The sequence below is a fragment of the Megascapheus bottae genome, chromosome 29 (assembly GCF_031878675.1).
Source record: "Megascapheus bottae isolate mThoBot1 chromosome 29, mThoBot2.hap1, whole genome shotgun sequence".
Classification (NCBI taxonomy): Eukaryota; Metazoa; Chordata; class Mammalia; order Rodentia; family Geomyidae; genus Megascapheus; species Megascapheus bottae.
The window spans coordinates 8,342,846-8,356,190 of record NC_143537.1 but is presented as its reverse complement, the minus strand read 5'-3'; the positions used below and the strand labels follow the sequence as shown (position 1 = coordinate 8,356,190).

Genomic DNA, 13,345 nt, shown 5'->3' with positions numbered 1-13,345 from the left:
GACTCAGGTAGGAACATACAGCAAGGCTGGAGCCTCGACTGAGGGTCTCTCTTCCCAGTGCCCTGGATATACCTAGCAGGGGAAATCTCACCCTCTCAGCTCTATTCCAGGACTCCTAAAAGCTCTCTTGCTGAGCTCTATAATAATCTGCCAAACCCTTATGGTATTTCCAAATTTCTGGCTTGGAGTGTCCTAGAAGAGCCACCCCCGCTAGTTGGAAGGAGGCACCCTAAGAAACCCAAAGCCACGGCTACAGGGCCAGTTCTGAATTTTCTCACTCAGAACAGGATGGGTGGAAGGGGTGTCCAGCTGGCAGGGCCCCAGAGATGCTAAGGGAATGCAGAAGTATTTAGATAAATCTCATGTTGGGCCCACCACACCACACATACCAGAAAGGCTGGTATTTAACTTGTTTATGGTTTAGCAGCTTGGTGGGATAACTTTTCCTTCTAGCTGGAAGATCGAGTTGTGGGCATGCCCTTGAGAGACTCACAGACACTGCCCTACTTCCTCCAGCTAGTTCTTAGGCTAGCCCTGGCAGGAGAGCCAAGAGAGAAGCCTGGGAGGGAGTGGGGGTGTTGTTACCATTGGAATTCCGGCGGGGGGTATGCTGACAGCTTCACAGGCAGTTTCACCAGTTCATCACCTGCTGTGGCCTCCACGATGGGTCCTTTGAGCCACTCCACGCTGATGAAGGGCTTTTCTGCCAGATAGGAGGCGGCAAGGTCAACCTGAGGCTGACGAGGGATTCCTCTCCATTGCTTGAAGACTGCGGTTAGTCAAAGCTGGCCAGGGCTTCTGCTTATAGCTTTTCCTTCTCTCTCTAGCTAGGCAGCCCCTTCCCTTCCCAGGTGCCCACTGGCACCCCAAGACCCCCTTGCTTCTATTAGGCTCACCCCAAGGCCCTCCACGCCCCCAGCAGTCTGTACCATGCACGATGACCTCTGTGCTCTCGCGGAATCTCTGGATGCCATTGTTGGCCTCACACACGTAAGGCCCCAGGTCATGCTGGCTGACGTTGTAGATGGTCAGGATGCTGGAGAGTTCTGTGTGAGTCTGCTGGGAGCGCCGCTCAGGTACCCACGTGCCCCGTTCTTCCTGCCCACACCCAGGGGAAGCCCAGGGTCAGCAGGCACCCTCTGGCAGGGTAACCCTCTCTCGAATCCTCCCCACCAAATGTACACACCCTGCCTGGCCAGCTGTGGTTCAGGAAGCCTGGCCCCAGAGCTGGATCGCTTTGTACCCACAGGTGGGCATGGGAAATGACAGACACTTGGGAATGGTGCTGGGGGCGGGCGGGGAGGGGGGAAGAGCATGCAGGAGGAGGGGGGGAATCACAAGAGCCATGGGCAGGAAGGAGGGTGATACCTGCAGACTCACCTGCTTCCCTGGGTAATCCCAGTCGAAGGTGACACCCGAGTTGAACTCAGCCCACACGGTGCAATTCAGGACTAGCTTCTCCCCCACCAGCAGCTCCAGTGACTTCTTAGGGAACAGCTGGATGTCATAGAGTTCATTGCCTGGTGATACACGCACAGTGACTCCCAACCCTTGATGGCTGACAAGGCGCAGGCCCCCCTCCCCCCATCACCGCCACGGCCTGGCGAGGAGGGAGTGGCCACCCTTACCTGTGATGTGCACCACAAAGGGGTTAGAAAGGAAATCCTGGCCGCCCCAGATGGTCTCACATTGCAGGTACAGGGCATCACGCAGCAGTGGCGTGGGTACCCGCATGCCCTGGCGGTCGTCCCATACCACGTCCTGCCCATCAGGCCGCATTACAGTGCTTTGCTGGACAGACAGAGTGACGATCAGTGCCTGGCTGCCTCTTTCCTCCTGGCCAGGCCACTGACCATGTTCCCAGGAGGGAGGGGGAGGGTGTGTGTGTGATCCTAGGGTGGGGATGGGGGCGGGGGTCATACCGAGCGCAGGGTGACGTTGAGGCCGGGGACGGACACCAGGCAGGGCACCCACATAGAGTCCTTCCTGTTGACCAGGAGTGTGTCAGGTTGGTTGATGAATGGTTGCTTGAAGTCTGAGGAGAGGGGACAGGAGTTGGGAGGGCAAAGCGTTCAGGGACTCGTTGGTCAGTGTTGTACAAGGGGCAGCAAGAACTGTCCCACAATGCTGGGCAGTCCGGTTTGAGCTGCTTAGAGCTCTAAGCTGTCATCCTGCCAGCCTGGGGCCACCAACCATCCCACCAGGGGCCCCTTAGGCCTGCCTCCTCACCTCTCACAAACACGTAGGTACTGGCAGCTGTGGTGCCCTGGATCCGGGCCTTGATGTATTTGTAGTAGCAGCGGTAGCTGCCTGTGTTGTTGGCATGGGCTTCAGTCAACAATAGCACTTTGCAGTAGGGCCTGGCATCTGTGCCCGCACAGTCCCGTACGACCCCTGTGTCCTCGCTGTCCTTCTCCGCAGTGGTTGGTGCCTCCTGAGCTCCTGGCCAGGCCCACTCGAGGGGGTGCTGCCCACTGGCAATGCATGGGAGAGGTCAGGAAGCCGCTCCTTGTCTCCTCGGGGCACAGTCTCCAAGGAGACTCCCTCAAGGGCCTGGAGCATTTACATCATTCTTATTGTCCCCAAGACTGGGACAGCATAGACCAGCCAGGAAGGGTACTCCCGGAACTCCCTAGAGGCCTCTGTGTGGTGGCTCTGATTGGCCTGCAGAGAAGCCTGAGTCTTGGATTGTCCTTGAGGTCCTAGGCTAAGTGTGTGGGTTTGGGGCTAGCAAAGGATGGTTGGAGATGGATGCAAGGTGGTCAAGGTTGATGAGTACAGGTGAGGGGTGGGTGAGTGCAGGATGCCTCCAGGCATCCACGGAATCCCCACTCAGCCTGGTGGTCTCATATCCCTGGGGAAAGAGCTACGCTCTGGGTTCACAGCCAATACACCTCCCACCGTGACCTTCTCTCCGTCTCCTTGAAGCGCTGCCTGCCAGTACCTGCAGGAGATGGAAAGGCTGTCTCTGGTGTTGATGATGTACTGGTCTTCTGTGACGTTCAGGATTGGGGGGGTCATGGAGTAGCCGCTCGCCAGGCCTGGAGTGGGAGAGTGGGGTTAATGGGACGTTGGATCGAGTTTGCATGAAAACGGAGCCGGCGCTGTTGGATCTTTTGGGCATCGCCTTCCAGGGCAGAGGCCAGCAAGTGGATTTGGATCAGCACAAGGAAGTCTCCTTGTATGCACCCCAATCCAACCAGGAACATCCCTGCATGGCCAGCAGGGGCCTTGCCCCAACCCTCAGATTCAGCCTAGCCCTAAAGTAAGCCCTGTTTGCAGCTAGAGTGAACCCTGACCTCTGGCTAAGCTGCCAAGGAAGAAGCCTATAAGCTGTTCCTCAGCTTCACCAGCTTCTCCTCTAGCCCCCACCCTCCATTCAGGCCCTGTCTCCTTGCCTCAGTATTCTTTGAACTCTCTTTGCCTACATCTTTTCTCCAACACCTCCCCATCCTTGTTTTTACCTGGTTGAACTCTGGCTCTTAAGCCTTTATGATTGGAGACCAATTAGGGGAGAAGGGGACAGTTCCCTCTGTCCTTCAGTATCCTGCTATCCACATTGCTCTGTGCTCAACACCCTGCTTCCTGCTTCCTGTATTCATGTTTGCATGTGCGTGTTGACAGGTAGATGTTTTCTGCATGCTCAGGTCTGTTTGTATCTGTGGGCCTAGGCGTGTGAATTTGTGTTGTGTGCAAGTATGCATAGTTGCTTATCATTGACTTATTCTTCTATGCACGCACATATACATGGGGGTGGTGGAATCCCGATGTGTATGTGTGGGGGTGTTGTGGTGAGGGCAGACCCTGGGGAAGGTCTAGGCCTGGAACTCTGGCAGATGCATCCTGCCAGGACTATCCTGAGACAACAGGAAGGGAGGACTGTGTGGCTAGAGGCCCAGGGCTGTGTCCTGTCCGTCCCTTCCCCCCAAGTCCCTGTCCTCCTGGGCGGAGCGTCATTTACTCTTCTTTGCCTCCAGATCTTTCCATTCCTGCAGGCCTTTGAGGTTCAAAGCAGCCAGCCCCTGTCACCCACTGAGTCCTGCCCTGAAGCTAAGGGGAATCTAGACCTGATCCCAAGTAATCTGACCAAATGGTACCAGGACAGCATCCTGTCCACCAAGATCCCACTTAAGCAAAATGTGGGTGAAACAGTGACCAGTTAGCACCCACTGTCTCTCACTTCTCATCACAATTTCTTTCATCTCTCCAGGTCAAAGCCTCCTAGAACTCCGGGAAGGCCTTACCAAGTACCGAAGAGGAAACAAGCCTGTCAAACTGCTGTCCTAACAAGGCAGCCTCCCACCTGCTCAGTGGCTGGGATTTCTGCCAAGCACTCTCTTCTCCTGAGCCCAATGCCCCTCCTCACACAGGCCAGCATCCCTGGCCCTGAAATCCACTCTGCCTTGGGGTCGTGGATGTAGAAGATGATCCTGGGTTCTGAAGCCTCCTTACCAGCACAGGTGTCCAGCTTTCCTAACAGGAGCTGGGCCTGAAAACTCAGTAATTCTCTATTGCTTGTCCAAATCCCCAGTCCCTGCCTCCTCGAAACTTCTCACAGCAGAATACAAGAGCTCCAGAGAGAAGATTTCTCTGGGAAGGAAGCCCCAGAAGGGCATTAGCAAGCTGTGCTCCAAAGAATTAGTGGGAAGCAAATAAAACCATGCTAAGTAGGTACATGGGCAAATGTGTGATTGAACTGAGAGCTCTGGAAGAACTGGGTCCCTCTCTTGGGTGTATTGGGACAGGGGTCAAAGGGCTGTATTGGAGGTCAGGCCTAAAGACAGCATATGAACACTCATATTCTGCCCAACACTCAGTGCCCTGCCCAAGCTCTATGTGTGCCCTCACCAAGGCGGAGAGGTCCCTGCCACATTGAAGTCCAGGATGCAGCCCCCGAGAGGCTGTTGCTTTCCTCGGTAGTATACATGTGGGCACACTGCTAGCAATAGTAAGAATGGTGACAATGTCTAGCTTAGCTTCCTTTAGTGGTTCCCTTTGTTTCCAAGGTACAGCAAATGTGCAGCTACCTTCTGGACACTTCCATTCTCTACTGCTTCAGTAGAGAGGACACAGGTCCTCTCACCAAACTTGCAAAGTGACAGTTTTGGGTTTTTTTTCCTTCCTCTTCCATATCTTGAATCCTTTGCCTTTGCTTCTCTTCTGTGGATCTCCCTATTTAGGGTCTGATTCACACATCCCTTCCCCATAGGACAGTCAACACCACCTAAGCAACATTTCTCCTCCCTCTCCTCCCCCCCTCCTCCTTGGACATCCTGCTATTAGAGCATTAATAGACTGAATTGTGCTTTGTACTTTCCTAAGTTCAAATCAAGAGATGTGTAACCCAAGATTCAGGGCTTGGACGCATGATAGATAGATGGGAAAATAATGGATCACCATACCAATGGCTGGCTGGCTGGCTGGCTGGATGGATGGATGGAAGGATGGATGGATGGATGGATGGATGAGGGGACAGAGTCAATAGAAACTTCTTCCGAAACAGTACTATACTATCACAAGAAGCTAACTTCCACCTTCAGGATCCTTTATCCTGGTCATCTTATCTGATGTAAAATCCGGCTTTCTGAGGACACTACTTCCCTGCGGTTAGTTACTGCTCTCCACCGCAGGCCAGATGAAGAACTTCTTGTGGTCACCTCGTCACCTCCCCTCCCTACCATAACCTTTTGGAATCTCATGCTTGGATGGCACCACCCTCTCTCTACTAAAGCTGTCATCAGCTTCTCTCCAGATCACTTCCCTTCATTCTTTGCTGACCGTAGCTCCGGACTCACCATCTTCTTCCCCACCCCACCTCATACCACTCTCCATGACTTCAACATCCACACAGATGACTCACCAGAATCCCGGCCTTTGAGAACCTCCCTCTTCTCCTCCCCCTCACCCAGGGGCTTCCAGGGGCACACCCTGGACACAGACATTACACGAAGCCGTACCATCACCGATTGTATGGCCTCTCTCCCCATGCTGTCCTCCTCTTTCCCCCTTCTCCTTTGTCTTCTTCCCCTATTACCTTTAGCATTGGTAGATGCTCCTATCCTGATGCAGCGCTCACCGATAGCCCATGCCGGAATCTATCACCCTTGCCTCCCCCCACCTCCCCATGCCAACCTTTCAACGCCATCGATCAAGCAGCTCTACACAGCCCTTGCAAAACCCCGTATACTGGCTGTGTCTGCTGCACTTCCTGCTAACAGGCTCTCCTGAAGGCACTTCCCCGTGTCCCTTCCTTCCTCTCGGCATTCACACCACCCAGCATCGGATGAAGATTCATCAGCCCATCAGGGCCTCTGGCAATTCTGCTCCCAAACCAAAATTCTCCCCCAAAGACTCAGCAGCCCCTGGCCCTGATACCACACAAGATCGTTGATCTTTATGAGATCATCCCCCCCTCTTCAAAACAAAACAGTTCCTTAGTCTCCGACCTCCTTCTGGCTACTGTCCTGTTTCTCCCTTACTCTTTCTAGCCAAAGCTCACTTTTTCCATACTTTTCCCCCCAACTTCATGACCTCTGGTGACTCCATTGCCAACGATCCAGTGTGCATTGAAGAGCAGATAGCAGAACGTTCTTCTTTTGTTGCTCCTGTGACCTCACTCTTCCCTCAGCTTCCTTCACCCCCTCAGTCCAACACTAATTTCTACTGCTCCTCATTTTTACTTTCCTATCACCAAGGGGTCAAGATACCTCTGACTCTCTGTCTCCAACATATATCTCTTGCTCAACTCATCCCCAGGCATCTACCTGCCCAGTGGACTTGAACACCCATACCTGGAGCCTGCTCTCTTGCTGGGGAGGGGGTGGAAAGGGGAGAGTGGGCAGAGGGTTGACAGCTGCATTTGCCTGAGACTGCCCTGGTCTCCTCTTCCAATGCAGTGACAGAGCTCTGTCACCCTCATGCTTACGTCCTATCTGTGACTTTCCCATGCATTTCTAGAAAAATCCAAATACCTGATGAAGATCTGGCCTCTGTCTAGCCCCCCCCCCATCTCTCTCATGTATCATTCATGATGCTCTATAGCATGGCATGTCTTTTCTACCCTCAGGGCCTTTGTACACATACCTGTCCTCTTGATACGCTTTTCCTATGCTCCCTGCACAGCCAGCTTTGTCTCAACTTAGGACCTCACCCTTACAAAATCTAAGTTTCCTCTTTAGGCTCCATCTCCACCTCCTGGTTACTTGCCTGGCCACAACAGATAAGATGAAATTTATTTGTGTTTCCCTATGTCCTGCACTAGCATCAAGGTTCAATGGTGCCAAGATCAAGACAGTTCTACTTTCTATCCCACAACATGTCGAGCATCCAGCACAGAACAAAGACTCAATACATGTCAAATGAATAAGTAGTTGGGTGGATAGACGGATGGAAAAGAAAGGTGGCTGGACAGAGTTGGGCACAAACATGGATGGATGGATGGATGGATGGATGGATGGATGGATAGATGGATGGATGGGTGGATGGATAGGTAGGTATGTAGATAAATGGACAGATGGAAAGGATGGATGGACCATAGAAGATACTTGGACAGCATAGAAGAAGCATGGACAGATGGTTGGATGGGTGTGTGGAGAGATAACTAATGGGTGGATGGACAGAGGGATGGAAGATGGTTAACCAGGTCTTTGGGTTAGAACTGGATCAGACTCTGTTGTTCCTTTGGAAAGGTCATTTCCAGTTTTGGAGGTGAGGCTCCTTGCTGAGTGTATGAAACTTCACAGTGCTCAACAGTTGGGTATATTTGGCACAGAGGCTCCATGACTGCCAGCCCCCACCTACAGAAGGCGCATCCTTCCTGCCTGGCTGTTGTCTGTCTCCACTGTCCTTCCCTTCCCGCAGCAGGAAGCACTGTCATCCTGGCCTCTGCCACGCTCCCCCTGCCTTCCTGTTTCTGGCCCCCGGGAACTGGCTTCTTCCTTCCCCTGGCCAGTAGGGCACTCGCCCCTCCAGCTTGCAGCAGAGCAGTCGGGGCAGGCTCTGGGCCGAGGTCAGCAAGGCCAGAGTGCACACCTCCTCTCCTCTGTGCTGTCAGCAGCCCCGTGACAACCCCCTCTCCTCTCCATCCCGCCCCTCTCACCGTCCCTGGCCTTGAGCCCTTGGGAATCCTGCATCAGCCATTGGCAAGAAAAACTGTGGGGAGCAGCATACAGGAGTGCATTGCTATCCCCAGGGGGGACGGAACCCATACCTTTAAACCAAGATCATGTATCAGAAGCATCTTTCTTGGGAAACTTGGGGGGAAGATTCAACCAAACACAGAAAGTACTGCTTCCAGAGAGTGAGGTTTAATTTCATCTGTGGATGAATTCTATCTAGATGGGCCCAGAAAGGGTTTGTTAGGAAAACATGAATTCTCTCCATAGAAGAAGAAAAGCAAGGTTGGAAGTGAAGGAGGGGACATCCCCTTTATGAATGGGACTACAGTGGGATCTTCCTAGATGAATGAAAGAACTTAGTCCCCTTTGCAGTGAGGGTAAGGATGAGGCCTGGGCTAGAGTGATTTCTGGGATCTAATGGACAAGCCCAGGTCCCAGAACAGGGTGGTTAGGGAAGCTGGAAAGAGAGAGGGATAACTCAGCTGGTACCCACTCATGTTGCCACTCTGAGTAGAGGCTCCCTGGCCTTTCAGCCTCCTGACCACTTTGCAACAGAACTCATCCCAAAGGAGGATACTGTGGCTTCAGGACCCCTTTTCTAACTCCTTCCAGCCATATGAAAGTACACAGTCTCCAAGATGCTGTCTGTTCCAGTAACCCCCCACTTTCTGGGCTAGGCATAAGAGGTGCTTGCCTAGCCCAGCTCCTGGGCTCAGGCTGTGTCCGCTGTCCTTCCTGTCATCTGTCTGTGCCTGGCAAACTTCAGATCCTTTTCCAAGGGCTGTACAGTCTGCTCTCACCTCTGGGGCTCAGAGCAGTCACCCCATTTCTGCCCTTAATCCACAACCCAAGGAAAATTTGTGTCCTCTGGTGGCTATCAAGGCTGAAATATCATCAGGCCATGGTTTGGTCCCCAAATCCAATATGGTGGACACAAGTTGTCATTAGAATCACTTAAGAGTAGGGGCTCCTCTGCACTGAGCATGGGTCCTCTTTACAACTTCTCTCTGAGGGTGAGGGAGAACTCAGGGCTAGCATGCATTGCTCCCTGGGCCATTGCAAGGGTCAGGGAGACCTGCCCCAGTGCCCTTTCCTCATCCCTGAGAACAAGTCAGCAGACACCCAACATGGAAGCACTGGGTGTGTTCTGGCCTATGACTCTAGAGCTTAAGGGTCAGGCTCTGGTGGCCATGAGTCCTTCACTTCTGGTCTGCAGGGCTGACAAGGACAGAGTGGCTATTGCTGATATGGACTCCATTTCTCTCCCAAAGGCCTAGTTCTTCCCCTTGTGAAATGTAGATTGTTTGTAGTATTGCTGGGAACCCTAGACTTCAAAATACCACCACAAGCACATTGAGAACCACTGCAAGTGTAGAGACACGGTCACCAAGCCATCCACTCATCACCTGCTGGCTGAGCACTTGACTCACTGCATCTCATCGTGAGCTGGTGCTGAGGTGAGAGTGTGGAGGTAGAGGGTCAGGGAGAGAGTTCATGTGGGCTAGAATGGGCTTTGTAGACTGAATACAAGTTTGCTGGGGCCAGGAGGTAAACACTGATTGAAAGGATGTGTGGTAAACGCCAGAGTGTAGGTAACCAGAAGTATCATGTGCACAGAACAGATAAAGAGTAAGCAGTGAAGTGATAAGGCCACAGGAAAAGGCCCAGGCTTACAGGCCCAACTTTGGGCCTCTGACCTGCTTTTCTCTTGACAATGATATTCCTGGAGGCTTCACCCTCACTCTGTTATCTCCCCATCCTCTTGGCCAGCTCCTTTGCATCCCATCCTCAGTGGACTTTGCTCGAAAGCCCAGATCACATCCAGGCCTGGGACAACAGATAGAGCCAGGGAACACAGATGAGTCCACTGACCTGATGTGCAAGTACTAAAAAGAGCAACACTTCCAGGGTTGGCAAGGATGTGGACAAAACAGGCATTTATGCAATTAAAAAAAAAAACAACCTTGTCCCCTTTGACCCCCAAATTCTGCTTATATGAATGCATCCTGTTCTAACAACAAGAACAAATGCATATTTAGCATTTTTCCCGGTGTGCTTGTGCAGTCCCACACTCCTTTAACATTCCCTCCCAGGTAGGGGCTATTACTACCATTGCAATACTGAACAAACCGAGACACACCGAGGCCAACTGGTCCCAAAAGACGTGACTGTCTGGGTGGGGGGAGGGGAGGGGACAAGACTATGAAGCACCTTTCATCAATGTCGACATGATTTACATTTCTGCAGATTACAAAATGCAAGAATGATCAAATCCCTTTCTTCCGTGGAAACCTTGCTCTCTCTTTCCTTAGGTTGGCTGCCCAAGTGATGGTCATCTCATGAAGCAAGGGCTCTGCAGACTGAGTAGGTGTTTGTTGGGCCAGGAGGAGGGGCATCAAGGACAGGGTGGCTTTGTGTGCAGCCCATTCTCTCCATTGCCATGCTCACTTTGTACCCACAGGGTTCACCTTGTAGAGGGCTCATTCTGGCACGGTGGCCAACCTTAGACATTCTGCCTCCACTGACCTAGTTCTGATCTAGTGGTCAGCTATCTGCCCCTCTCCTTGCCTCTCCCTGGCATGGTTGGGATCTGAGTGCTCCTTTGCTTTCCCTACCCCCAGCCCAGGGTCCCTTCCAGGCCCCTCATTTGCTATCTCTGTAGGGAAGGCCTCCTCCTCCTCCACTCTGATACCCATCCACAGTGTTACCACCTTAGGGTCACACACTGAGGCTCCCTCCACTGGCCTCCTGCACTTTCCTGTGGCAGCTTGGAGCCTGGCTTTATCACACTTGACAATTCCTTAGCTCAAGGTCAAGGGCTGTCATTTGTCTCTTCCTTCTCCGCATGGGCTTGTGGAGTGATTAACCCATGATGGACTCTGTGAGAACCCAAGGAAAAGAAAAAGAAAGCCCAATGCAGAGCATGTGGGCAGATGTCGAGGAGAGGGAATTGGTGCCTGGGGAAGCAGAGATGCCAGGGAGATGTGGGCAGCCTGGTCTAGAACCAAACATGAGGGAAAGAAGGAGACATCAGGTAACGATGTTCAGATAGTGTCAGAAATCTGTGACTCTACCTGTCTGTCCGTCCAGGGCTTTCCCTGGGGGGTGTGGATGGCTACCTGTGGGGCTTTCTTCTTTGTGTTCTCTTGGTATCTCTGTCATCAGGGACCAAATAGCGACACATTGTGACATCTACCACTTCCCGGACAGAGATCAATTTACCCCTATCATCTATCATCTATCTTAATGAGCCATTTCAACCCTCTGGTCTTCATTTTCTAATCTTCAAAATGAGCCTGATGACATGCATGCCACAAGGTGAAAATTCCCAATTTGATGGACCATTTTACAACTCAGTGTGACTATTAGAAGCCTGTCTTCTAGAAGCTTCTCCCAAGGGTCTGTCCAGAGTAGGAAAAGATCCTGGTAATTGACTAGAGCTCAGTAGATACAAGCTGGGTACATATGGGCTCTAGCAAGAAAGTCCGGCTTCTACTGTAGTTCAAGAATCTGTCCCTATCTTTGGAAAGGGGTGGGCACTGAAGGTTCAGATGTGTGGTTTTTGTATGTGTGGCAGTCCCGGGGTTTGAACTCAGGGCCTGGGTGTCATCCCTGAGTTTCTTTTGCTCAAGGCTAACACTCCACCATTTCAGTTATGGTTCCACTGTTTTTTTTTTTGGAGGGGCGGGAGTCGTTTACTGCTGATTAGAGTCTCAAGGACTTTTCTTCCCCGGCTGGCTTCAAACTGTGATCCTGAGATTTCAGCCTCCTGAGTAGCTAGGATTACAGGCCTGAGCCACCAGTGTCTGGCTCTGATCTGTGTTTCAGAGCTATCCCTTCCTGGATGGTGCAGCCAGGAAGATGCTGGACCTTGGTATTGCTGAGGAAGATGAGTAAAGGATGGATGGGCCGGGCAGGTGGGCTGCCTCAGTACCCCGAGGGGTGTGGAAGAGGCGGGAGGTACCCTAGCAGGTGGTGAGCGCTATGTTCAAGGCAGCTAGCGGTGCCAGAGCAGTTGCCCTGGTCTTGCTGGGGTCAGGCCTCTAGCTCACCAGCAGCAGCCTGAGCACTGTTATCAATGAGCCCAGCTGGCTCAGAGGTGGACCCCCAGCACGGCTAAATCGGGGCCACCGGCTCCTGCCACAGGAAGAGGGAAATGCAGGCAGGATGTCCTCTTCTGTGGCCGACAAGTCCTTTCCCATGAACCCCTGCTGACCTTGTGGCCACGTGGCGGGGGCTCCCCCACTTACCACCCAGACCTGGGTGTCTGTATCGGCCTAGCTGTCCACCCTCTCCAGCCCCCTCTCCCTATGCAGGGGGAGAGGGGCCAGGCACAGGAGAGGGGGTGTGCCCATGGTTCACTCCGCCCACAGTGGGGCAGACCTGGCCCCTGAGCCTCCCACAGCACCTTCCTGCTCCCAGACTGGTCCCTCGGCTTGACCGGAAAACTGAGATCCCAGAGGAAGCCAGTGTCTGAATCCCTGCCTCCAAATGGGACGTGTCTGCGGCTTGTCTGTCACAGAGTGTGAGGGATTCTTTGGATCCCTCTCCCTGCCCATCTGCCACTCCTAGAGCATGTCAGAAAACGGTGGCACACTGACCCAGGTGCAGAGAGATCTATCTGCATGGAAACTCTTAAACAACAAGCAGGAAGATGAGGGGGGTTGGAAGCTAAACACAGAAAAAAACCTCCCTTCTCGGGCTATGACCCTACTTTATTTCCCTGGGCTTCTCTCTGCCCCATTACCTTCAACTACTCCCAGTTTCTTAGTTGCCCGAGTTACATTAAATGGGAAGTCCTGAAAGACAGACCTCTCCATATTTGCTTCTCCTTTGGAGGGGAGGGGGCTCCTCAGCTGATAGTTATCTGGTGATCCACCCCTTCTTTTAAGCCACTCTAGTCTCATCTATACAATCATCAGTGGTGGATTTACTGCTGGCTCCTGTCACCTCTCCTGCCTCAACCTCTTGCCAACTCAACCCCAGGCTCTAGCTTCATTGGACTATTTACTTGTCCTCACATGCTATCTTCAAGGGGTTCTTGGCCCTGCTCATAATTCCCTTCCCTAAAATCTGCAGACCCTCCCCCCCCCGTAGCCCCAACCCCTGGAAATGACACCATTTTTCTGTGCAGTCTACCACTGCCAGTTGGGCTTCACAGGGACCACTGAGCAGCTCCATCCCTGGGCTACAGACTTGAGCTGCTATGTCTGGGCCACTGCTGATCT

At 52.7% G+C, this 13,345-nt stretch overlaps 1 protein-coding gene across 1 annotated transcript in view; it reads right to left on the bottom strand.

Moving 5' to 3' along the window:
- The window catches only part of Flt4 (fms related receptor tyrosine kinase 4), a 37,465-nt gene that overhangs the window by 21,321 nt on the left and 2,799 nt on the right, over positions 1-13,345 (bottom strand). The window contains exons 2-8 of the mRNA XM_090321066.1: positions 2,945-3,041; positions 2,230-2,474; positions 1,923-2,035; positions 1,629-1,791; positions 1,381-1,520; positions 930-1,098; positions 586-703 (exon numbers count right to left, since the gene is read on the bottom strand). Of these exons, the coding sequence (XP_090177192.1) occupies positions 586-703; positions 930-1,098; positions 1,381-1,520; positions 1,629-1,791; positions 1,923-2,035; positions 2,230-2,474; positions 2,945-3,041 (1,045 nt within the window). The remainder of the gene's footprint in view (positions 1-585; positions 704-929; positions 1,099-1,380; positions 1,521-1,628; positions 1,792-1,922; positions 2,036-2,229; positions 2,475-2,944; positions 3,042-13,345) is intronic.